Source organism: Notamacropus eugenii, chromosome 5 (genome assembly GCF_028372415.1).
Source record: "Notamacropus eugenii isolate mMacEug1 chromosome 5, mMacEug1.pri_v2, whole genome shotgun sequence".
Classification (NCBI taxonomy): Eukaryota; Metazoa; Chordata; class Mammalia; order Diprotodontia; family Macropodidae; genus Notamacropus; species Notamacropus eugenii.
In genome coordinates, this window is record NC_092876.1 from 154,544,806 (window position 1) to 154,572,127 (window position 27,322).

Genomic DNA, 27,322 nt, shown 5'->3' on the forward strand with positions numbered 1-27,322 from the left:
CCTCCTCATTTTACAAATAATCCAAGGCCTATAAAGCTTAAAAGATTTCACAAAAACCACAGAATCTCAGAGTAGGAAGGGACCTTGAAGATAACTGCTGAATTGGAATTTTTTTCATTTACAAAAGACCATATTTTTGTTTCTTTATGAACATCCTAATTTCCACAGATACAGTTTATCAGAGAAATATTTTTTTTCCCCAAATGCAAGAAAGGAATACTTATTTCACATGGATAGTAGGAGGAAGTTCTGTTCTAAGTATTTTAATTTTTTTGGTTATTACTGGAAAGCTTTGAATTTATAATAATAGCTTCTATCTACAATATAATTGCATAGCATATTTAAAAATGACCTAAAGAAAGTAAAATTCTATGTTAAAGTCCTAGGTGTTCTAAATGATCTCTTTTAGAATGTCAGGTAGGGTTAATCTTATTATGCTCTTTTAGAAGTGAATTTCAAATACTGATGAATTATTTTCTGTTCACATGGTAGAGTTTGGTCACTCTGATTATTTGAGACGTAGCAGTGGAATGACACATCCTGTAAAATGTCTTAAACAGATCCATTAAACTCTAATATATCAGCTATTTAATACTTCACATAGTTATTTCTGAACACCAGATCAAGGTGCCTGTGTTTTTTAAATGAACGGTGTTTTAAATACAGGAACTAAAGAATTGGGGTGTTGGCTTCTATTTGTGTTGTACATCTTCCAAAAACTTTTAACTGAAGAGTCTGTGCACTGCAGTTTTTTTCCACAGAGTTGGAATTTGAAGCAGTGTTTTCATTTCTTCAAGAAAAATATGGTACCTCTAAGCTTGACTTCATCGATATGCCTAAATATATATTTTTTCATATGGGGAGAAAGTGTACAAGGCAATTGCATACAGTTTTCTACCACGGTAAGTAAATTATATTCCTTTGATAAGAAGAAGCTGATTAGATAGTTTTCACAGAATAATTTCTACATTTGCCAAAGTTTCTTTTACTGCCAACATTTAGTTATAGAATAATTGAGTTTCTTTTATTAAAACATTGAAACTATATTTGATAACGAGATTTAATGGTCTTAAAACTATTTCTAATCCATTCTAGTTTATTTTTTGAAAAACGATTGTAGGACTGAGCCTAAAATGGGACTCAAGACAATAACCAAGTTAATGGAATATCTGATTGGTTAGACATATATTTCATTTTAATGAGCTATTTTTAACTGTTATGTAACATGTACTTTAAACATTGCATTTATTTTTATCTAGAAAGCTAGAAAATAAAACCCTGAAGAAAAAATACCTATTGTATATATGCATATTTAGACTTTACATTTTGTATAAATCTTTTTAAGCTTTTTAATTAATTTTTAAAATTCTATTTTATTCAAAAGCAAAATGTATTTATTATCTGCCAGTATCAGAAGTTTGAAAAAGTAAGTGAATTATGTGAAAGCTAATGAAGTAATAATTGGTTTAATCCTCTCTTAAAATCGTAACTCTTTTACGCTTTTCACATGGGCTTGAATAAAGCTGTAAATAGCCACATATTTTAAGTTTTCTAAAATACCCATTATGTCAACTACTACCTTTCCATGATACAAAGAAAAAGTAAAGAATAACTAGTTGTGAAACACAAATTTTGTCTGGGTAATTGTAAATGTACAAATCTTACCTGTGTGAAGATAAACTGCAATACAAAGGTACACATGATAAATACAAAAGAAAGGCCCAGCCAAAGAGCATTGAATTGTGTTGTTTTTTTTGGGGGGGGGGGAGGGCAAGGGAGTAGAAATTATCTTTGGCTGAGGAGATCAGAGAAGACTATGGAGAAGGAGGCACCATGAGCTGTTGTTTTCACTCATCAAAGATCAGCAGAGGGCAGAGAAGGCTTGACTCCTTTCCCTCCTTTTCTGATTCCTTGAGCAGGGGATTTCTATGCAAGTTCTCTATTTCTTAAAGCTATTTCTAACTGTTTCATTTGTCTTATATAAAACTATTGTTGAGCACAACCTCTCCATGATGCCTATGTATTGTTTATATGGGAGATTACAACAGAGGAAATCAGTGAATAGTTTGTGAGACAGAGGTAAATAGAGAGAAAGGATGAAACTTTCCTGACTGATGAAGATAGTAGGGAAAGGAACTTTTTTCTTCCCATTCCCTGAAGGGAAGTTTAGGTGAATGAGAGAAAATCCTATGGTTTTGATTTTAGAAATGATTTAAATTCAAACTCCTAAATAGCAAAGATATACCAACCATGTGGCTTAGGACCATTTTTCATTTGTCTATGAATAACCAAGATTTAGATGGCTTAGAGTTTCAGGCTTTTCAGTGAAACTTCCAGCCTCCAGAATGAGGGGTGGAGTAGAAGCTTAGACTAAAGGAAGATCGTATCTCCTAGGTCTCCCAGGGAAAGGAGAAAGTTGTGGTCTGGGAGGTGGGTCTATACTCCAGCGCAGCGATTCTTAATCTTTCTGTGTGTCATGAAACTGTCAGCATGGACCCCTCTTCCCAGAATAATGTTTTGAAAATGCCTAAAATAAAATACTTGGGAAATCAATTATGTTGAAATAAAGATATAATTTCTTCCCCATCTAAATTTTTAGAATTCTTGAAATCTGTCCATAGTTAAGAACCCTTGCCCTAAAGCAACCCCTCCACCCCCAAATTTCAAAGGAAGGAGGGCTATTTTCTCCTCTACATAGCTAAACCCTGGCTCATAGTGCCATCTTCTGGTTAAAAAGCAAGTAAGAAGTAGGGTACTTGAAACCCTTCTTTTCCTCATAGTATATTGCCTTGACAAGGATTGTCTTGTTTTTTAGTCTAGTTCTTAATATGGTATTTTTCAGAAATATACTCCACAAAAATATGTTGCCTAATTAATATACATTTTTACAATTTGTACAGTTATTTTGCCAAAAAGGTAATACATGAATCATAATGAATAGAGGAAACCTGGCCTATATGTACATAATTAAATGCCAATTCATTCATTAATTCATTTCCATTTTCACATCCCTCTATCCAAAATTCCCATCCCCACTCCTGCAGAGAGATCCAGAGTGCCCACTCCACTCCATCCTTTGGGCTACTCACATCCTTGCAGTAAGCCTTGTCACCAACTATAATCTTTCCTATAAGACAGAGGACCATTGGACCTTAATAGCTGCCCTGCAATTGAGCTCTAAGGACCACTGGGTCTTACCAGATGCTCTGCCATTATAGTTTTCTGCCCATAGGACCTGACCATTTGCTCTGATGAAATGGCTTCAGGCATTTCCATCTGCCCTGCTGATAAACATTAAGGATTTGGGATTTTCCTGAGTGCCATTGTGCCTTTCCATCTATGCTGCAGCTGAATGTTTCAATATGTTTTGTCTCCCCCAATTAAAATTTGTGCTTCTTAAGAACAGAATCTTCCCTGCTTTCTGTTTGTATCCATAGTAGTCAGCATAGTGCTTGGCACATAGTAAACACTTAATGAATGCGTCTTAATTAATTTATGGTTTGATCACCCAAATAGAGGTGATGGTGGGGAATGGAATGTCATTCACTCTCTAAGAACCACAGATAACTTGAAGAGTAAGTATCCAAGAGCAGGGTGTGGTTGATAGAATCATAAACTTCAGACAGGTCAAGGGGGGTGAGGATTGAATGAATGCAATTGCATTTAGCAATTAAGAGATCATTGTTAACCTTGGAGAGAGAGTAGTTTTAGTGAAGTGTTTGAGTTGGAAGACAGATTGCATGAGACTGAGAAGTGAGTGGGAAGTGAGAAAAAAAAGGAGTGGTGAGTTTAAAGGACCATTTCTAGGAGCATATTTGTAAAAGAAGAGATATAGGATAATTGCTTGAGAGAGTGACAGGGTCCAAGGTTTCAAAGATGAAGGAGACCCAGCATGTTTCTGTCAATCAATCAGTGAATTAATCGATAAGTATTTATTAAGCACCTTCTAAGAGATAGTAAAGGAGGAGAGATTGAGTGTGAGAGAAAAGGATTGTCAATGGGGAAATCTAGAAGACATGGGATTAAGAATAACAATAGAAGGGTTAGCAAGAAGTTCCACCTAATCAGGAACTAGAAGAAGGAAGGAGATATTGGCAGAAGATAAAGAAGGATTTTCAGATATGAAATGGAAGGAAGGGAGAAAGGGGGAGAAAAGGGAGCTCTAGGAGGCTGCCTTTTATTTTCTCAGGAAAAAACTGGTGATGAAGTCTTCTGCTTGAGAGGGAGGGGTTGGAATAGGGTGGTGTAGGAGGTCTGGAGATGAAAAGGCTTAGAGTAGAAGAGGTCTTTAGAGAGGGCATCTGGGTGGTGTAGCGGATAGAGCAAAGGGTCTAGAATATCAGAGTTCAAATCTGACCTCAGATGTTTACTAGCTGTGTGACCCTGGGCAAGGCACTTAACCTTGTTTGCCTCAGTTTCCTCATCTGTACAATGGTTTAGAGAAGGAGATGGCAAATTATTCCAATGAACACCTTTGCCAAGAAAACCCCAAATGATGTCACAAAGAATTGGACATGACTGAAATGATTGAACAACAAAAAGTCACTGTGGAGAGTATGATATAGAGACAATCAGGGAAAAATAAAAGTTCTGTGTTGCAGCAAGGGCCTAGAAGAGATTTTTGGGGGTTTTTGGACAGAATCTTTGATATGACAGGTATGAGGAACTATGAGTAAAGAAACTCCACCACTGAAGAGCAGTACCTTGTCTGCAATTTATGGTCATAAAGACCTGCCTGAAGAGAAGTACATAAGCACTTAGTATGCTAAACTAAGTAATTTTTTTTTTACAATAATTATGTAATTTGATTCTTGCAAGGTAGATGCTATTACTATCTTCATTTTATAGCTGAGGAAACTGAGACAGAGATTAAGCGACCTGCCCAGGTTCACACTAGTAAGTTTCTGAGGCCAGATTTAAACTCAGGTCTTCCTGACTCCAGGCCAAATGCTTTATTCTCTTGCTACCTGAGCTGTGCCTCAGGATTGAGTGACTTGCTCTGAGTTGGCTTTTATGAGGGACAGAACTTGAACTCAGGCTTTTCTGAGTCAGGGAAATTTTCTACTCACCATACTGCACTGCCTCTCTAATTACATGCAGATGACATAATAGTGAACACAATCCTACAGTTGCATGATTTTCAGAGCATCTGAGTAGGAACAGTCAGCAAATAGTGGAGTTTAAGCAGGTTTGGGTTTTGGCAAAGAGTGCCTGGAGAGAGGACAAGGTAGCTACTGATCATGGGGACACTGAATATAGGGTTAAGAAAAATGAGATAGAGAGAGGGATTAAAGGCAGGAGATTGCGACTGAAGAGATGAATGTGAAAATTTTATATCCTGGAGATACAGCAAAGGTAGAACAAAGATTATGGAGATGACCTTCCCTGTATGTTGCTGAGGTAGAGTGAAGATAGAGGTTGTAGTTTAGAAAACTGATTAACTAGAAGGTCAGAATATTCAAGGGAACATTTATGTGTGCGTATACATTCATATATATTACATACTTTTGAAAATCAATTTCTTTTAAAGGAAGATGAATTTGAAATTGAAATTATGTTAAATATTTAATATAGGTTTAGTTGTCTAATTTGGTCCAGATCAGTGATTTGGTCCAGATTATATGAGAGTGGTATGGGGAACTCTGATTATGGAAACTTTTTCTAGTGATAAAGATCATCCCTGTAATGATGTTAATGTTAATTTGCAGTCTTAGAGAGTTATCTGAGGCACGGAGAACCTAAGTGACTTGCCTATGGTCATTCAGTTTTTGTATGTACATTATGTGTTAGAGGCAGAATTTGAACTCAGACCTTCCTGAATGCAAGGCTACCTTATTTCTTCTATACATTAGAGCATGCTTCCCCTCACATATATGTAATTACTATATAATATGCTACATTTTTGTCTGTCTCCCCTTTATTTCTCTATTGATGTGACAGGATTCTTCAGCTATCAACATTCTTGAAGAATTATCCAATACAGGAAGCAAAAGTAACTCCAATGATAAGGAAAATTGTGGTGATTCATGTGCAGTTCAAACTAAAATTACACGAGAAGAAAAACATTTTATGTGTAGTAAGTAACCCTTGAAAATAGCATCTATAAGTTGCTGAATTTTTTTATGTTATAAATGAAAAAAATGGTCCCGTTTGTAGGCTAATTTTGGGTAATTTTACCTACATCTTACTTGCCTATCTTGGCCCATTGGCCTTATATCAATTAAAATCTGTAGACTGCAACAACTGTCTGTAGAAGGTGGTACTGACTTGATATTATGTAAATTTATAGGAGGTAGTCTGTTTATTCACAATCTATCGACCAGGTTAAATTCTTCCTGGCTGTAAAGTGAACAAGCATGTGACATGGAAAAAACTCCCAAACAAACCAAAACATAGAAGCAAATGTTCATTTAGCACCTACAATGTGCAGGCTCATTTCCTAGTTAGGTGTTAAAGGATACAGAAATATGAAAAGTTGAGTTTTCCCTTTTTAGTATTGCTTTGTGGGACTGTGATCCTCCATAGGATAATTTACATTTGGCTTCTTTCCCTCCCCCATCCTATTTTGCTTTAATTACTATTGAGGACTCCATCATCCCCCTAGTTACTTAGGCTCACAGCCTACAAGTTATCCTCAACTCCTTACTCTCCTCATCATCCATATCCTGTCTTACCAAGTCCTGGTGCTTCTACCTTCAAAATAACTCTCACATATGTCCCCTTCTCTGCCCTGACACTGCCACAACCCTGCTGCAGGCCTCCTCACCTTATGCTTAGAATATTACAACAGCCTTCTATTTGGTCTCCCCACTCTGTCTTGCTCCACTAGGGTATCTACTGGGCTCTTAAACTAATTAATCTTTCTAAAGTGCAGGTCTGAACAAGTCACAACCACCTCCCTCATTCAGTAAACTCTAGTGGCTTCCTATCACCTCCAAGATCAAGCATAAAATCCTCTTTTTTATTCAAAGACCTTCACAATGGACCACCATCCTACCTTTCCAGTCTTTTTTCCACCTTGCTCATCCCCATATATTTTGAAATCCAGTGAATGATCTTACTGTTCTTCATGCAAGACATCCCGTCTCTGAACTATGTGCATTTTTACTGATTGTCTACCTGAAATGCTCTCTCTCCTAATTTCTATCGCTTGGCCTTCCTGGTTTCCTTTAAGTCATAGTCAGGGATGTACTGGTAAATGTAACAACTATCCCTTTGGGGGTAGGGGGATGTACCCATGACAAGCTTTTGTATTATTAACATCTTCTCAACTTTTAGGTCTAAACAATTAGGAAAACAATAAATCAAGCCCTGATTTGTGGCATTTGATGATTTGAGGTATAAATGCTTATGCTGAAAAAATAGCAGTTGACTCTGAATTCGTTCAAACTGGCTTCAAAGAACCCTGGTCCCACCTAAAATCTCTCCTTCTACAAAAAACCTTTCCTAATCCTCCTTAATGCTAGTGCCTTTTCTCCGTTGATTATCTACAATTTATCCTATATAAGAGTTGTTTCCACATTGTCTCTCCCATTATACTGTTAACTACTTGAGAGCAGAGTCTATCTTTTATTTAGTTTTCTTATTTGTTTTGCTTTGTACTTCCAGAGATCAACATAATGCCTGGCACACGGTAGATAGTTAAGAAATGCTCCTTGACTTGCTGTCTTTAGTTTGGAGAAAAGAGGACAGAGGACAGATGTTTCAAGTATCTCAAGGGCGTTGTATCATGAAAGAAGGGTTAGGTTTATTCTGGTTGGCCACAAAGAGCAGAAACAAGAGCAATGAGTGTGAGCTTAGGTGAAAAACTTCGGTTTGATATAAAGGGAGACTTACTGAAAATTAAAACTATCCCAGAGTGGAATGGACTGCCTCTTAAGGGAGAGAAGTTACTTCCAATCTTGCCTCTGGTATTTGCTAGCTGTATGGCCTCTTTGAGTCTGTTTCTTAATATGAAGATAATAGCTGCAGGATTTATCTTACTGGTGATCCTGAAACTCAAATGAAAGGAAGAATGTAAAGTGCTATCTATGTAAATGCTATGTATTATTCTTCTCTATCATTAGATTGTTTTCAAGCAGAGGTTGAGAAGCCATTTTTCAAAGATTTTTTGAATTGATTCATGCTTTAACAGGATATTAGATTTAAAAATTTGATTCTATAAAGTGAAATGATTAAAAATAAGTAGCAATTATACCTAATACTTATATAGTACTTTCCAGTTTTCAAGTCTGTGTTTTATATATTATCTCATTTGAGCTTCATAGCAGCCTTGTAAAGCAGGCAGGGAAGGAAGGTATTGCTATCCTTATTGTATGTATCATGAAACAAACTCAAGGATGCAGTCACTTCTTTAAGGAATAAGTGGCAAAATTGATATGCAATCCCAGGTCCAACTTCAAATGCAATGCTCCTTGTGTCTTGAGTGCTTAGCTCAGCACGTAATTAAGGCTTGTTGACTGACTTTCCAATACAACACAAAACCTCAAAAACTTAGTACCTGGTTATCCAAATCCTTTGAATAATAAGAATTTATCTTCACTTTTATGAGAAAGAGAAGAAATTAAAAAAAACCCACTTGATAACTGTATTCAATAAAATAAAACAGCTTTCAAATTATGTTCTGGTATTTGTTTAGATTCAGGCCAATTTCCTACTTCTATATATACAATATGTAATGGGAATTGATATTTCTTTCATCTTCTGGACTTGCTTCTAAATAATATATCTATAGAAATTAGTTCACTTTTGTTCAAGTTGTTGAAGTATGCTATACATACTAAGGCATTAGAACACTAATACATTTTAGAGAAGTTTTTAAAAAGGGATAAAGTAAAAAGGGTTAACAAAAAATTATCCTAAACATTGTTCTCTAAATATTTGTGTTAATTGAGGTTTTATTGGTCTTACACTTAGCTAAAATTTATGAAATTCAAGATTTTTATTTTCAGTCTAGTAGTTTTCTACAAAAATGATAATTATTTCAATAATTTCATTATGCTTTAAGGGAATTTGCAGAGTTCCATTGTTTCCTATACAAGAAGCACCAAAAAACTGCTCAGAAATATGATGGATGAACAGCAGGCTTCTTTGGATTATCTATCTAATCAGGTACTGGTTTAATTTCTTTGTTGGTGATAACGCATCTACTCTTATCTCTTGATTGGAGTTAATAATTATCATTGCTTGAAATAAAATTAAGCCTTCAATGTTTCCTCAAAGTAGCAAGGCATGCAGTCTGATTTTATATACTTATAAAATACTGAAATTCAACTCCAACAGCCTGAATAATAGTGGCACATTAATCTTAACCTAAGAATCAGAGGTTATCAGAAGTGTATTCAAATATAAATTTACTTAAATGTGTTTTTTCCCTTCTTTTGGTTATGTAGGTGAATGAACTTATGAATAGAATCCTTCTTTTGAATACAGAAGTTTTTAGAAAATATCTGGATCCTTTCCCTCATAGACCAGTTCAGGCACATGGTAAGAACTTTGCCATTTTTTGCCACTTCATATCCCTCTTATGTTTCAGAAGTGCCATGGATGAGACAATGGCATTTCTTTTATTTTTAGAAGAGTATGACCAGATCGTTATTGCATAACAGAGTTTGAGGGATTAATACCTGCTATAAGGTAAACTACACTGTAGACTCTGTGTGCATGTGTGTGTGTGTGTGTGTGTGTGTGTGTGTGTGTGTTCGTCCTTCATTGTCAAAGAAGGCTATGCCATCAGAGAAATGATGACATGACTTGCACTTGACTTTGTTTTGAGTGAGGGAGGGCTGTGCAGGTCACCAGCCTCACTTCTTCTCCAGAGCCATCTGAATTCAGTGAGCAGATATTCATCAGGATGACTGAAATGACTCAGGATGCTTTGTACCTGAATAGAATATCGTTATGCCCCTCAAAACATTATAGGTGCCCACTATTTTTGCTAAGGTGTCTTCAGATACAGGGATAGAAAGTTTGTAGCAGAATCTTCCATGCCAAAATACATTTCAAATTTGAAAGAATAGGGATGAGGAGATGGAAATTCAAATAAATTTGGAGGTAGAAGACCTGGATTCACATCTGGGCTCTGTGCCTGTGTAACTCCAGGCATCTCTGGACCCTGTTTTCTGTGAAATGAGGAAGTTTAATTAGGTGACTTTTAAGGTCCCTTCCAGTTTCAAAAAATCATAGACTCTAAAGGTTTGAGAAAAAGAGCTGAGGAGGTGTGAAGAATAGTTAACCTATTTACCTAGTTCTAAAATTCTTTAGAGCCTCTTAAGATTTTTGAATTATCTAGCACTTGGGGACAGCCTTAACACATCAAATCACACAGTGGGTTTCCCATACAAAGCCACATACAGGCTTAAGGTACTCTTTGTGTCTGTATCTACTCAATATCATAGCTCATAACTCTAATCAATGTATCTACTTTTATTAACCAGCTAGAGGATACATTTCAGATACTAGAGAATTAGTTCAAAAGAAAAATATTTAATGAAATATCAACAATAATAAAAGTAGCAATAAGACATTTTCTCTATCAATCTTGGGGACACCCTTCCACAAATGCATATATGAAGAGTGGAAATATAGACACACATGGGGAACACTAGAGGGACACACATGTAGGGAATATGTGTCTAGTGCATATACGTATAAGAGCATACAAAGAGAACACATATGGTTAGGGTGGTCAGTTAGAAGGGCATGTATTTAGGGAACATGTGTAGCTTGTGCACATTCTTGGAGCAGGGATACTCTTCAAACAATGCCTATGTCTTCTGGTGATGCTGCTACTTCCCTAGGTCTCCTCCACATTAGTCTCATGTGGCAGTTGTTTCACTGGATTCTACCAGGAATGTAGTCTCTTGTTACTCATTCCCCAAATTTCTCTTTGCTTCTAGCATCTGACTTCAGATAGAATAATTAGCTGGAGTGTTAGCTTTTCTTTTTTGTAAGCTCTATTATACATATATTTTTTCCAGTTTAAACCCTATGGGCTTTACTCCTTTTACAAACTTTGAATTTCTCTGTTAATTGCTTTCATTTCTACTGAAATGTAACATCAAACTCTTTTTCAAATATTTATTTAGTAAATAGGTTGATTAAAGAGTGCTGTATTTATATCCCTAGCACCTAAAATAGCATTAGTGTTTAAGAAATACGTGATTGATCTATAGCTCTGATCAGAAAATAGAGTCATTTCAATTTCATTTGCCTATTGCTATTTACATTGACAATATTAAGAAGGTATTTGGGGAGGCTTAAAGAAATAGAAAATAAATCGAAATAAATCTTTTTAAATTTTTTTTTTCAAAATTGAAGGAGGAGAGAGGAGAGAGATAGTTTTAGGATAAATATTGAGGCAATGATGATTATTCATTTAAATCAATATGACTATCTTAGCAGCAAGAAATTCAGATCTCATGCTGTCAATAATGAATAGAAGAAGCATTTTGTAGCTATTGCTTGTTTTTTACCACTTGGAAAGCAGGATTTAATCTCTTTTCTTCTTTTTATCTTTACCTGACTTTTAGAGCTGAGATATTTTTGTCAAAATGATTAAAAATTATCATTTTCCTGAAAATAAATTTCTGTTTGAATTCTTTAATTCTCATTTGTTCATCTTACACATCTTCATAAAAATGCCATTTTAGAATGCTTTTTGATTATTCTTTAGGTTTGGATTGCACTGACATTAAAGAAACAATTGGCACAGTGACAAAAACTCCAAGTGGCTTATACATAATACACCCGGAAGGTTCCAGTTACCCTTTTGAGGTAAGAGTCTTCTTTTCCATGTTGCGTGAGAGTAGAGAAAAAGCATAGAGATAGAACTTATGGTTTTACTGGTGTAAGGAGCTCCAGCAAGGATTTTCCTCTGTCAATGTACATTGGTACCTTTTCTTAAACTTACAGTCTTAGACAGTTGCCAAGAGCACTGGAAAGTTAAATTATTTGCATAGGGTCACAGTATGTCTTAGGGAGGGAATGGAACCCTGTTTGTACTGGTTTCAAGGGTGGTGCTCTACCACACTGCTTCTCAAAATAAGCATGCAGATTCAGAGTTCCAATTTAATATTTTTGTAATGTATTCCTTAAATATTTCTGAGTGAATCTATAAGAATTCTACTTTTAGTTCTTTTGGTTTCTGGAATTCCAGTGTCCACTGGTACTTAAATAAAGGACAAACTGAATTATTCTATTTTTTAAAATTAAGAAGTTTTATAAATCCAGTTTCAATGGTCATGGTTGCTGTGTTAGAGTAAAGCCATTTGGTTCAGGATCTTATTTTGTCATGAAAGCAATAATGAGTATTTTACTGACATGAAGATATAACATGGTAAGCATTGGTCTAGGACTCACTAAGGAAAAATAATTTTTATTTTCCTTCCATATGATCTTATATGCGTTTTGAAATTAAACAATTTGGTTCTATGAGAAATCAACCAATAAATTTATTTTAGTAATTGTGGGAAAGGTAGAAACCCCCACCCCAATTCATTTCCAGTTCTGGTTGCATGTAACAAACTAAGTATATGCAAATCCCGTCTCTGAAAAATATCTAATATTAAATGTATAATAAACTCTCCAGCAAATGTTTCCTTTTTCATTCATTCATTCATTCATTGATTCGTTCATTAATATAGTGTATTAAGGTTTGCTAAATACTTTACATATATCTCACTTGATCCTTACTACAGGTATTTTTTCTAATTTTATAGGTAAGGAAACATAGGCTAGATCAATCAATTAAGAAGTATTTATTCAGCACTTGTCATGTATAAGAAGAGGTCAAGTGGTTTGCCTATGGCCATGTCAAGAGTCAGAACTTGAACTGATGATTAGTTTTATTGTTTAAAGATAAGTACATAACTTAAGTATGGTTAAATGTATCGTAGCAGGAAAATATTATATTTTCTTTTAAGAATTAGTATGAAACACTTGAGTGTGGTTATTTTGCCAAAATATATTTGAAGTATTCACGGATTCACCTTTTCCTCAACATGTCTTCCCCAACCTGCTATGCAGATTTCAACCTAGCTCATCTAATTTAGTCCACGAGTCTCCAATGTATGTGCATGACCTGACTCTTGGAGTGTGTCATCAGTCATTTAGAGTGTAGGAAGATGAGTTGCATCTAATACTCTCTGTGATAACCAATCTTATCTCTAACATAGCCATTCCATACCCTTATGCGTACTTTTTCAGTCTATTTTCTCTAACCTCTTCCCCCAAAGTTTTCAGCTCCACCTCTTCTGTGTCAGTTATTAGGCATTTCCCCCTAATAGCACTGCCTGGATACTTCCCTGTTCCTTAGCTCACCAGGTGGCTTTGACAGGAGTCCCTCAGAAGGAGGAAATGAGATACTCTCCCTCCTTCTCACCTTTTAAAATTTTTGGTGGCTCTAAATAATAACCCCTCCCCTTTTTAAACTTCACTAATTTTGTCACCATCATCACTATCACCCCATATATGTCCAAAGAACTGCCACACCTTCCTGTTTCTATTTTCACACACTCTTGCATCTGCTTACCTCTCTCTATTTATACAAACACCACCACCGTTCAGACCCTGATCACCTCCTCCCTGAGCTATTTAAATAGTCTTCTACTTTGTTTCCCTGACTTAAGTCTCTTCACTTTCAGGTCCAACCTTCACAGGGAAAATGATTTGTTTTAAAGTATAGATGTGATCATGTCGCTCTCTACTCAATAAACTCCTGTGACCCCTCATTGACTTGAGAATCAAATATTATTTTAATATTTATTTCATCCTTTTAGATGTCTACTTTTGCATGTTTTATAATATACATAATATTAGTACAGTAGTAATATGTGCATATAATTTGCAAATACATAAATATACATATATTGGGGGAATGTGCTCTAAAATTTATCAGTAATGAGTGATCGAAAAAGTTTGAAGAGCACTGCCTTGGTTGATGGTATTCACAAATTGTAATGGCTTAAAAAATAATTACCTAGTGGCTAACCTTCTGGTGTTGAGCCCCTTTGTACTCCAAATTTATACCCAATTAAAATTTTGGTGTCTGTTAGCAAATGACATCCAGGGCATTCTCCTTCATTCTTCAATGAATTCAGTGCCTTGCTTATACTCTTTCCTCTCCATATCCTGCCTTTATACTAGGAGACTTCAACATACTTATGGATACTCTCTCAAATATGCTAATTTCCCAGTTCCTCAATTTACTCAGTTTACAAGATTTACTCCATTTTACCTCAGCTACACACAGAGATGGTCAGATCTTTGATCTTACTATCAAATCCAAATGTTCCATTTCCCTAGTCATCAACTATGAAATTCCTTCATCTGATCAGAATCTTTGATCATTCATTTTTTCCCTCTGCCTTACAACCACTAACCCTATTCTATGTCCTTACTGTGACCTTCAGTCCCTTCAGTCCTTGGTTTTTTCCTAGGCCATTATCCCTGTAATAGCTATACTCCTATTTTTTTCTAGTCTTGACCTCATGGTGAACCAGGCCAACTCTATACTATACCCTGTAATTTCCCCCCTGTCCTATTTTTTTTTTAACCATCCTCTGACAGATCTCAACTTTGATTTACACTCACCATCCTCTGATTTCACTCCTATAAAGGCAACTAGGTGGAGAGAACACTGTACATCTAATTAGAAAAATCTGAGTTCACATATAGCCTCAGACACTAGCCGTGGGACCCTGAACAATTCACATGCTCTGCCTGTTTCTTTATCTGTAATATGAGATAATAATAATACCTACCTCCCACAGTATTTGTAAGGATAAAATGAGGTAATATTTGCAAAGCACTTTGCAGACTTTAAAGTACCATATAAATACTAGTTATTCCTGTGTTCCTGAACAGAACTGGAGAAAATCACATAGTCACGCTAAGGGGTTCCACTACAGATACGTTATGTAATCTCAACTAGACTGTTACTGCAATAGGGCAGTCCTTTTGTTCTTGTCTAATCAATTCTATATCCCATTTACCACAACAGCTATTTAAAAACTTCATTTCCCTCAAACTTCCTTTGATTATCCCTCTCCACCACTTGCCTCATACTTCATTAAAAAAGGCTATTCTCTGAGACTTCCTTCTTATTCTACTTTTCCTCAACTCACACCTTCCCCCCACTCTTTCATCTGTTTCACACGAAGAAATGGCCCTTATCCTTACTAAGACCAACCTCTCAAGGCATCTTTGATACCATCTATTCTATCTTTTCCAGAAGATTGCCCCCTCTGTCATTCCCACTCTCATTAATCTTTCATGCCTCCCTATCAATTGATTCTTTCCCTGATGCCTACAAATATGCTTGTGTCTCCTCTAGCCTGAAAAACAAAAACAAAAAACCTCTCACATGATTTAACAATCCCTGATAACTAAACTATAGCTGTAACTCTCCTTTTCATAGCTAAACTCCTTGAGAAAGCCACCTACTGTGGGGGCCTCTATTTTCTCTTCTTGTCATATCTCCTTAACCCTTTGCAATCCTGCTTCTGACTTCATTCATTCAACTGAAATGTCCCTATAAAGTTAACAGTGATTTCTTAATTGCTAAATCTAATAGCCTCTTCTTAATTCTCATCCTTTTTTTACCTTTCTGCAGCCTTTGATATTATCATTCTTTTTTCTCTAGACACTCTCTCCTTTCTGGTTTTCTGTGACATTATTTCCTTCCTACCTTTTCCTTTACTGGATTTTCCTCCACATAATGCCCACTAACATTTGATATCCCCCAAGGGTCTATCCTCTTCCTCTATACTATCTAACTTGATGATCTCATTAGTTCTCATGGGTACAATTATCATTTCTATGTTGGTGATTATTTATCCAACCCTAACTTCTCTCTTGAGCCCCAGTTTTACATCTCCTCAACCTATGAAAAAAGACTCATTATCTTTCTTCCCAAGCCTTTCCCTCTTCCCAGTTTTCCTATTATTGCTTATAGTACCCTCATCCTCTCAGTCATCCAGTCTAACTAGGTGTTACCCTTGATTGCCTACTTGTCCTTACTCCCACATGTCCAATCTATTGCCAATACTTGTCATTTGTACTCTCATTGACATCTCTTCTACACATCCCTTTCTTTCTAATCATATACTACCACTACCCTGGTAGTAACCTTTGTTGAATTCACACGGGGCAAGCATTCACATGGTGGTCAGAAGAAGTAACCCAAGAACACTCTCAAGGTCCTTCTTAAAAACTCTAGAATTGATTGTATGACAGGGTTGATGCTGGCATAGGACCTCTCAGTATGGTGTGCCCATATCAGGAAAGGTGCTGGGCTCTATTAGCAAGGCAGAATTGGAATAGCTAAAAAAAAAGATCCACAAATTAAGAGAATCCACCTCAAAGTTCACACAGATTATTTGTGCCCGACGTGTGGTAGAATATTTTGTGCTTGTATTGGTTGATCAGTCACAGTGAGAGATATTGAAGCTCAACTCTAGTGTAATGATGTCATTTTGATCTTCTTTGAGAATGAGGGACAACAACCAACCAGTAACCTTTATCATCTCAAGATAATACTAATATGATACCTTTCTCTATTAGTCTCCCTGCCTCAAGGCTCTCTCCAGTCTAATTCATTCTCCACTCAACTATCAAAGTTGATAGTTTGTCTGTAAGGCAGAAGTCTGACCATGTCATCTCTTTACTCAATAAACTTCGGTGGCTCCTTATTACCTCCAGGATCGAATATAAAACTTCTCTTTAGCTTTTAAAGCTCTTTATAACACAGCCCCTTCCCCCTTATTACCCTGTACTCACCTTCATTGTATTCTGCAATGCAATGGGACTGGCTGTCTTGCTGTCTCTTGCACATGACAACCCATCTCCTAAATTTTTTTACTTTTCATGGTGTATCCCCAAATCCTTTCCCTCCTTAGTAAGAAAGTCTTCTGATCTCCCTAATTTCCTTCAAGATCTTGTTCAGCTATAACCTTCTGCAGGAAGCCTTTCCGGTTCATCTTTTATTTTCTGTCGTCTCACTCCCTGCAACTTTCTTCTAAGATCATCGTTTTTTTTCTCCTACCAGCTGCAATTCTCTTTTTCTTTTATTCATTTGGAAGCTTTCTCTCTCTTCTTCCCTTCAAATGAAATTAAAGTGAATAAATCTTTCCTCCCACACCCTCAGCATCTGCACTTTATTAGGGATGCAAAGAAGCATAAGATCATCTTTTCTTTACACTGTATATGGCTTGTATATTCAGTTTTTTTACTTGTCTCCCCTGTTAGTATGTGAGTTCATTAAAGTCAAGGCTGTATTTTTCCTTTCTTTGTATCCCCAGTGCTTAAAGGTACAATTCATGGCACATAATAGGCTTTTGATAAATGTTTGTTGACTGAGTGCCTGAATTTAGATAGTCTGGTCCTTGTGTTACAGATATATTGTCAGTCCCTGGGTTTGAACTCAAAACTTTTATAGGATTACTCAATATAGGCTAACTCAAAGCCTTTATAGCTCTGACAGAGCTTTGGTGGGCCCTATCACAATTTCCTTAGTGTTCCACAGCCTAGTATCACTGCTAATCATATGTGAAGTATACAAAATAAAATAATATTTGTATTACTGAGAAAATCATAACTGCAGATATGATAACTATTCGTATTAGGCTTTTCTAATAAGTTCTTATTATTACAAGATTCTTTCCATGAAACATTTATTAAGGTAATTTTTAGTCATAATACCTTGCTGTCATACAAATACATTAAATTATTTAGCAAAAAAAAATAAATTTCAGTTAAAAGTGAGTTTTTAAAATATGAAGATGGAAAAGTATAGTACAATGATATATTGATAAATATTTTTGAAATGTCTTTATTTTAGGTAATGTGTGACATGGATTACAGAGGAGGTGGATGGACCATGATTCAGAAAAGGATCAATGGAGTAATTGATTTTCAAAGGCTCTGGTGTGATTATCTGGATGGATTTGGTGATCTTTTAGGTTCAAATTTTACATGTTTATCCTTCTTAATTTTGGTAATTTTTAGACCACTCCTACAGAAAATGTCTCTCTTGGACAGAATTTTGCTGATGCAGGTCATATTCCCAATGAATGTCGTTATTAGTATTGATAATAATAATGAGATTAATAGTTATATTAATTATATAATAGTGAGATTAAGAATGATAATAATCTTTTTATATCTCATTTCATGCTTCCAACAGACCTGTGTGATAAATACTACCACTATTATTATCATCTCCATTTTATGGATGAGGAAACAGAAAGTCAGATAGGTTAAGTGACTCATCTGGGGTTACAAAGCTGGTAAATATTCCACATGGGATTAAGAATGAAGAGCTTTCTTGACTCTAAATTTAGTGCTCTTTCTATTACCTTCTGCCACCTTTCAGGAGTATTTGAAATTCTTCTGATATGCTTCTTAATATAAAATAAATGTCATTTGAAATTTTGAAATTTTCGTTTGGAATATTTGATTTGAATTCTAGTATGATTTATTTTTTAATGCCTACATTGTATGATTTTCAAATATTATAGGCAAGTAAAATGGAGAATTATTAAGCCACTGGTCTGGGTACTCTCAAACATATAATATATCACATATCCAGTGATGAATTGATCCATTCACTGAATGGATCTGTGATCCCATCAGTGTGAACATTCCCTCCAACTATACAGATTGCTACTTGTCCATGTTTGCTATCCTGTGCAATTGAATACCTTATACATGGCCTCCCATATGTTTGACATAGCAGTTTATGCAATATTCTGAGGCCTTGCTCAATTTCTCTTGACAACTCCATGATGCCACAGTATCTTAAATGTTGCTCTCATGACATGACTAAGCCATCTTCTTTTTCAACCATATATTTCTTTACTGATATGTCATTACTCTGGTTTTTATTTATAATTCTTTATGTGTTATGTGTTGTAGCCTATTTGCTCCCACCATGAATTGCTCCACTGCCCTCTTAGTGATACTCATTTCTAATTCCTTAATATCTATGTGGTTATATGACTTGCAGTCATATAACACTAGTAGAATATTGGTATTGAAAAGGTAGAGATTTGTTTCTGGGAGAAATTTGGGATCATTAAAAGAACTTTTCAATTTCCCTAAAACAATCCAACTCACTCTTTTCCTTCCTTGTGTTTTTGGAATCATGTTATCCATTTATAGTGTTGGTCTAAGATATATCAGTTGATAGAAGAGCTCAGCGTGTTGTTCATTTAAATGTATGCCATAATCTGTATAGCAGGCATTCCTCATTCTTTTTTTCCTGTGTATATGGTTAGGCCAAATTCTTTTGGTTGATTATGGATCCCTTCCAAAAGTTTTGCATTGTTTTAGGCCTTGATAAAATAGTATAATGTCATCTGGAAACAGAAGCATCTAGAGAATCTCACCATAAGAGGGAATTTCTCTTTAACTTCAGTTATTTGCTGGATCTCTTCCCCAACAGAGTTAAGTTCTTTGATGAGCATATGTCTCCCTGTTTAATTACTTTTCTGATATTAATTATCACAGATATCCAATGAGGCTCTTTCTGTTATATATTTCATGAAAACTTGAATTATTTTATGTATGTTTGACAGATACCTTGTTAGAATGAGTTTTAAAGGGAATTGGCTCTAGCAAGTCAGATTTTTAAAAAGAACAACAATAAGCACAGTGGAATATTGTATTCTTTCTGTTAATGGTGGAAGAATAATATTATGATTTGCTGAGGAATATTGCTTATAAATGTCTGCCTGTTCCCTCCTAACACCATTAATTGTGAAAGTTCTCTATGCATGTGTAAATCATTGTCATAAAATTTTTCTCCAGATGGGAAAGGAGGCTAAGGTTACTAGTTGTTGATATTTACCTGGCTGACTTCTTTTGGTCTTAATAAGGTTTGAGATTTTTTCCAGTGTTTTATTATCATCCCCTTCTCCTTTAGATTTTTTGTGAATATATTCTTCAATGTTCTCACAATTATTCCACTTTTGTTATGAATTAAGCCTGTGAAAAATTGGCCAAATACAAGTACTTTTTCTATATGTCCTCTTTAAGTGAGATTTCTGTCTCCTCCATAAGCATATCTAGGGATTTTAGAGCCAGGTATAGTGGTTCTCTTGTCCTTGATGGTGAAAACAATGTTACAAATATCTTTCCCATTTCTCTTCTGTTTGTTATCCTCTTTCCCTTTACAAAAATGTCCTTAGAATAGCTTTGCTTAATTTGTTCTCTCACCAGGTCAATATACTAGTTTTACCATCCACTATTTTTCTGTTTCTTGAGGTGATTGCTGCTCGTGGTCTTCTATTACCTTCTCAAATATATTTCACAAATAAGTTTTTATTCTAAACTAGTATTGCCCTTGACTGCTTGTCAAGAAAGTCATGTATTTGCTAAAGCACTTTTTAGTCTCTTTTGATTTCCTTATTATAGCAATTCATTTAATTGGTGTCCATGTCCTTTTTTTCTATCTTTCTTCCACTTTTCATCATCAATACCTTTATCTTGATCTCAGAATGGATTTTTTTTCCAAAAACTGTATGACATATATTTTTCTGAATAAATAAAAACCTGTCTTCAGGAACAAAGAATCTTTTTTCCCCTTTGCTCTCTTTTAGATTGTTTGCATATGATGAATTCGTCGAACATTTTCTTCAACTCGCCATTCCACTTTTTCTTCTATTTAGGCAAGATTATTTTAATAAACTAAGAGAGGTGAAGACTGTGAGATTCTATAACTTACCATACCCCCTTGGGTTGGTATTTCATTTGTCTGATTCATTTTCTTTCTTCTAGAGTTTCACCAGAAACCTTGCTCCAATCTGGTATTGTGCCCTCTAAGTGGTCTCTAAATTGGTAACATACTTAAACACCCCTGGAGTAGGTTCTAGAGTCTCCAAAGCTGCCACAGGGTTCATATAGGTTGAAGCATATAGTTGTTAATTTCTATCTATCTGATGCCAAATAGAGAATTGTCACAGTACCATACCTAGGTTTTCTGCATTCTTCATCCTACCCTCCACTCACCATGTACTTATCAGCAGATCCTTAGCTTAGGGAGATGTTTCAGAACGTGATCATAGACTGGTTATTCAGACTCTAGCCCCGAGGGCACGTTGGGGTTAACCCAGAGGATCCCTGGGATTCACACTCAAGGTTCACTGGTGGGTATAGACTTGTCTGCAGGTTAAAAGAAGTTTTTGGTGACTCTATATATTTTTACTTGGAAAGAGAGGAAATAGACATTCTGGCCTGATGTAGGAATTTGACACTATACTACAGAGCTCTGAAAAACCTGCCATTTTGCAGTTCTGGAAATGCTTACCTCCAACCTGTGAATCTTGTTCTGTTTATGACCTCATGTTCACCAATTTTTGAGCGATTATTTTTCTATCCATGAGTCTTTTGAATTATCTAGGTCATACCAAATAAACCTTCATTTAGGAAATCATAACACAAAAAGACAGAGAACATTGATTTGAACTAAACAGTTTCAGGAAGCTTACAGGCAGACTTGTCTTGGAGATAGGGCATACTATACATATCTATGTATATGAATTTATTATTATCATGTTGATGTAGTCTAAAGTAACTTCTAGTCTTTCTTATTTTCATTTATACTTGGTTCTGGGGCAAAATATTCATAGCTCAATGAAATGAAAGATGAAAATAACTATATGGATAATTTAAACTAAAAATTAACATTTGGGCAAAGATTCCCTTTCTCCCTACCAACTTTTCCACATAAAACTTCTTGGTTTCTGGCAGTTGAGATAAAAAATGGTAAACAATAATTGATTTTGCTTTAAAACCAGACATTTTCTCTCTTCAGGAGAATTTTGGCTAGGATTAAAAAAAATATTTTACATCGTTAATCAAAAAAACACCAGCTTTCTGCTACTTGTGACACTGGAATCTGAAGATGAAACATCTGCTTATGCATTGTATGAAAACTTTTGGATAGAAGATGAAGCAAACTTTTTTAAGATACACTTAGGACGTTATTCAGGAAATGCAGGTAAAATTATTCTCCCTAAATTATGCTGGCAAATAAAAATAGAACATGTGACACTTTATGATGATTTAACAATGTATATATGCTGTTATGTGGCATTAATTGTAATAAACTTCTTGGTGCTAGTGGTAGAATGTGTTGGAAATGAGAAAATGGGACCGTATTTTGAGTTTTGATGCTTGAAATTTCTTGAGATATTACCTTAATTTTGTATAGTGTCTTACAGTTTTTAAATTGCTTTTATTTGGATTATCTCGTTTGATCCTTACAAAAATGCAATTAGGAGAACAAATTAAGTACGATTATCCCAATTTTATATGTGAGAAAACTGAAATTCAGAGAAATTAAGATTGGCTAGTGTGGACATGAGATCAGAAACCAGGTTTTCTGATTCCTAGTTTTGCATTCTTTCTGCCTATACCAAGACTCTTATGATAGGTTGCATGTATGTTGGATTTTTGGAAATTCAAATACATGCTATTAATTTTAAGGATAATTAATTGAGATATGTTTTTATCTTAGCAAAATGGAATCCTGTGCCCTTCATATGCCAAAGTAATATGTGGTCAGTGATTCTGTATATTTGGTGTTCTAGAGGTAAAAAGAACCATTAGTAAATATGTCACAGATGAAGTTAGAAGTCTGTCCATAAATTCTGCAAGATTGTTTCTTTTGGTATGTTAGGTATTAATTTGATGATAATATACCATTATTTCTATATAAATATGACTTTACTGATAGTACTTTGAAATGATTTTTCACCAGAGGTCCTATATTGTGGTTATCTATCTATGCTGTCTTATTTGGGACTTCCTTATAGTCAATGCACACCTTTGTAATATAGATAGCATTAAAAGTAACTCATCTATATGAAAGTGGAAACCTTGACCTTGGCCTTATGAGTATTGTTCTCTAATAATTTTCTATATTATAACAGTAATGAAGAGAAGAATATGAACCTCTCTGTAAAATGTCCTTTTTAAAGCCCCTTTCAGTTCTAAATTTATGAGAAAACAGGGTCATTTGGCAACCAAGAAAGCTAATGAAATTTTAGCCTCGATTAAGAGAGGTAAAGTAGGTCCCACTCTGCCCTGTTCAGGCCACATATAGAATATGGTATTCAGTTTTGGCTATAAATTATTTTTTAAAAATTGATAATCTAGAGAGCATCTAAAAGAGGCAAGATGTTGAGATGTCTCAATTTTACTCCATGCATGAATTGGTTGAAACAAATGTATTTAGTTTAGAGAGGAGAAGATTGCAGGGAGAGGGTGGAGATACAGGGGAATGTTGACTTATCTTCAAGTTGGGAGGTCTATCATGAGATTTGTTTTGCTTGACTCTAGAAAGCATAACTTGGAGCAATGAAAAGAAACTGGAGAAGTAGACTTAAATGAAATTGGAATTGCTGACTTGGAAAGTGGTGGGTTTCCCCTTCACTTTATGCCTTTATAGAAAGGCTGAATTACCATTTGTCAGTTATATTACAAAGAGGACTCTTGTTCAGGTTCAGGTTGGACTAGGCCTCTCAGATTCTTCCCAGGATCTAAGATTCTGTGAAATATGAGACATGCAGGGAGACAGTGGAATTTTAGGAGACATTTGCATACTCATGATAATTGAAACCATGGAAGTTTATGTGATTTTGGTAAAGAAGATAATATAAATAAAAGATAGAATAGGACAAAGGAAAGAGAATTTGTGGCACCCACCAGAGAAGTTGGGGACCCACTTGAGAAGAATTTAACAGCCATATCACAGCATAATCATGAGAAGCACTGAAAAGCATAGGCTAGTCAATATGCTAAATTCTGGGAAAAGATCAAGGAGGATTGCTAAAAGACCATTTGGCAATTAAAAATCATTGGAATTGGAGAATGATTTTATAATGTCACATATGAATGTGATATAAAATGATTACATGATAAGAAGCAATGAGTAAAATTCAGAGAAATATTGTAAGATTTGTATGAACTGAGGCAGAGCAAAGTAAATAGAACTGGGATGATAATATGCACAATAGTGGTGATAGTTAAAATAATGTGAACAAAACTGATAATAAAAGGAAATTAATTAATTAATTAATGACCAATCTTTGTCACAGAGATTTGTTGAAGAAACTCACCTTCTACTTCTTAGTAGAAAGATGGGGCAGTTCAGATATGAAATGTGGTATATACTGCCAGACATTGTCACCGTGTTAGTTGGTTTGCATAAATTATTTTCTTTGTTATGAGAGAATGTTCAGTGGTAGTGGTGGGCATGTGGTTAAAGGGGAAGTGATTGTGATGTAAAAATTAAAAGCAACAGAAAACAGAAAAGAAAGAGAAAAAAGCTACTAGTGACATTTGAGACAGCATTGTCAATAGAGTGCTAAGAAACGGAAGCAAGATTGTAAAGGTAAAAGAATTGGTGTTGGAATGTTAGAAATATAGATGTTAATTTGAGGAATAGCAAGTGTGAAGGCAAGAATGTACACATATACTCAATATGTATACATCTATCTTTAGGATAGTAGAGTTCTGAGCCTGTCTGTAGGTATGAGATCCAGACTGAACATGAGAGTGTGGTTGAAGATCCATATAGAGAAGCTCCAGAGGAGATTGGTGAAGCTAGGAATAAAGGGTACAGATAAGGAAGTTTAAGGGTGAAAATGTTTAATGTAAAGTCTTTTTATCTGTAACCAACTCACCATAACCAAATGAAGTGAAAAATGTGGCAATTTAGCTCAGGGCCTTGCACACAGTCAATAATAACTATTGAGTGAGTGATTCGGTATTCAAATAAAAATTTTCTGCAGAATGATGGCAGATTTATATGTAATACTTTGGGCCTTACATTATCTGATTTGCTATTTACATAGTCTAATCCAGCTACCATCTTCTTGACTTTAACTTTTAGGACTGGCTAGATAGATAATTTGAGAAGATGCTTGAAGGGCCTACAAAATTCTGCAAGGCATTAATTTTCTTGTGTATAATGTCATCTGAATAGACACAGATATATGAAGCATTGCTTGTGATAAAAGGATTAAATTGTAGTTCATATCATTTTTACCATTAAAGTGTTCATGAAATTTCAATAGCAAAGTAGGTTGAAGATATTAAATTATATTAATGAGAAATGCTTTCATTAGTCATTTCATTTAGTCATTGTCAGTCTGTTTTATTTAGGTGATGCATTCCGTGGTCTCAGAAAGGAAGATAATCAAAATGCAATGCCTTTCAGCACCTCTGATGTTGATAGTGATGGATGTCGTCCAGCATGCGTGATTGGTGGTCAATCAGTCAAGAGTTGTAGTCACTTCAATAATAAGACTGGTTGGTGGTTCAATCAGTGTGGCTTAGCAAATCTTAATGGTGTTCATCAGTACCCAGGCAAGTTACTCTCATCTGGAATTCACTGGGGTACATGGGATAAAAACAATTCATGGGTCAGAATCAAATCTGTTTCAATGAAAATACGAAGAACCTACAATCCACTTTTCAAATAATTAACCATAAAACAACAATATATGTTATTCCAGTTCCATTCTGGATAAAGTATAAGCACTATCTTATTAAAATGTCTATATTTCCTTCATCAAAATATTATAAGACTGTATATTTATGTACTGCTTTATGTCTTAAAAAAGTGCTTTTCCTAAAAATAACCCTAGGAGGTAAGTTGTGCAAATATTATTATACTTATTTTATGAGTAAGGAAATGTCAGAGAGATTAAGTGATCTATTAAAGGTCACTTAATTAGATAAGTGTAATAGTGGGAACTTGAATCAAGGTCTCAACTCCAAATCCAAGGCCTTCAAATATTTTATATTTTATATATATCAACCAATATCCAACTACATGTGGATTCTGCTTATTATGGATTCTAGTCTTATGCCTTGATTTTTATAAAGCAATAAATTTATAAAGCAAATAAAATTTTATAAAGGAAAATTTTAGTCCAATATGATATGTCACATACTAGTAGATGCATTAGCAATACACAATTAATTCCTTCTTTAAAAAAAATTGTTCATCCTCTAACCAGCTTATTGGATCCAGTTAATTTCTCAGTTTTCTCACTTTGATCCTCCTTAAGTTATAAAAGTATAAAGAATAACAAATTAGACTATTTTCAAAATACAAAATGTCTTCAAAATAACATTGAAAGTCAAAATGTCTTGAAGACAAGAATGTTTTCTTTTTCTTAGAGTCTAATATATAGCCACATCCGCACTCACATAGACAAACACACAAAGTATGTGTGCATATATACATGTATATGTATTACACAGAAATATCTGTTGAATGATGAAACAAATGTTTAAAATACTTAAAAGAAAACTTTTCGAGCATCCTTAAGGACTTTATAGGACCTCATTTACATAGAATTATACATTAATTAGAAACCTATGTTGTTTATTCTGAAGGACTGTCTTTTAAAGGATCTCTACTAGGTAATAGTTTGAATCTTGTTAACCTACTTTGAACAGTTGGAAATAATTACATTGTATTTCTTTAAAAAGTATTCTTTAATTCACTCTGTTATTCCAGACTAATTTCCCCACCCTCCATCTAAATAAAAATTATTGAGACTAGACATATACATATATATATATATAGTCAAATATTATGATTATGGAAAATTGTAATTTCGAGGAGGTGTTTTCCTTGGCACCGAAACAGCTATAGTGAATTGAAATAACAATAAAAATATCATGCTTATCTTTATGGCTCTCCTCTTCTACAAATTATTAAACAGACAGGAAACTTTCATTGAAGAACTCTTGAGGAGTAACTTCTATGCAAACTAATACCTTAAAGCTTGTGTTTGAACACTATTTGACTAGGAATCTAGTGTTAGCCCATTGTGGCATCCATTTCATATACTGATGTAGTAATACATTCCTCATTATTAATAAAAAGTGTTATAAAAGTTTCTTTTAGTCATTCCCATTTTTTTTACAACTATTGAAGTTTTTTATAATGATTCTTTTTGTTTTCAGTTAATGACAGCATACTCACTCCACCAGCTTTTAAGAGGCTAGTATAAATAGATATAATAGGTTTCAAAGAAAGTGAAAATGAAAACATAGATTGATGGTAAAGAACTGGTACTAGAGCAAGCAAAAACCAATCCTTTCACCTCACCCACTGAGTCAAGGTGTGCATGAAAGGTCAAGATCCCATTGAAGAGGGCCAGTGGATATAAAATCTTCAGCTCTCAAGGGAAAGGATAGAAGTAGGCATACATGTTCAGGAAAAGCCAATTTTGAATTTTTCAAGGAAGTGGAAGAAAGAGATGAGAAATGGGTTTAAAAATAGTTTCCTTATACTAGA

At 34.9% G+C, this 27,322-nt stretch overlaps 1 protein-coding gene and 1 long non-coding RNA gene across 2 annotated transcripts in view; one reads left to right on the forward strand and one right to left on the reverse strand.

Moving 5' to 3' along the window:
- Positions 1-524: 524 nt before the first annotated feature.
- On the forward strand, positions 525-26,921 carry ANGPTL5 (angiopoietin like 5). The gene is made up of 8 exons (XM_072611287.1): positions 525-902; positions 5,941-6,076; positions 9,008-9,111; positions 9,393-9,486; positions 11,675-11,775; positions 17,840-17,960; positions 21,815-22,000; positions 25,171-26,921. The coding sequence occupies exons 1-8, from the start codon at positions 645-647 to the stop codon at positions 25,488-25,490; spliced, it is 1,320 nt and encodes a 439-aa protein (XP_072467388.1). The 5' UTR covers positions 525-644; the 3' UTR covers positions 25,491-26,921.
- The window catches only part of LOC140505372 (uncharacterized), a 44,981-nt gene continuing 42,795 nt past the window's right edge, over positions 25,137-27,322 (reverse strand). The window contains exon 3 of the long non-coding RNA XR_011967472.1: positions 25,137-25,399. This is a non-coding gene — a long non-coding RNA (uncharacterized lncRNA). The remainder of the gene's footprint in view (positions 25,400-27,322) is intronic.

Coding starts and splice junctions, on each gene's coding strand:
- ANGPTL5 (XM_072611287.1), top strand. CDS start 645: ATGAACGGTGTTTTAAATACAGGAACTAAAGAATTGGGGTGTTGGCTT. Junction 6,077..9,007: donor AGAAAAACATTTTATGTGTA/GTAAGTAACCCT, acceptor TTATGCTTTAAG/GGAATTTGCAGAGTTCCATT. Junction 17,961..21,814: donor TGGATTTGGTGATCTTTTAG/GTTCAAATTTTA, acceptor TTCTCTCTTCAG/GAGAATTTTGGCTAGGATTA.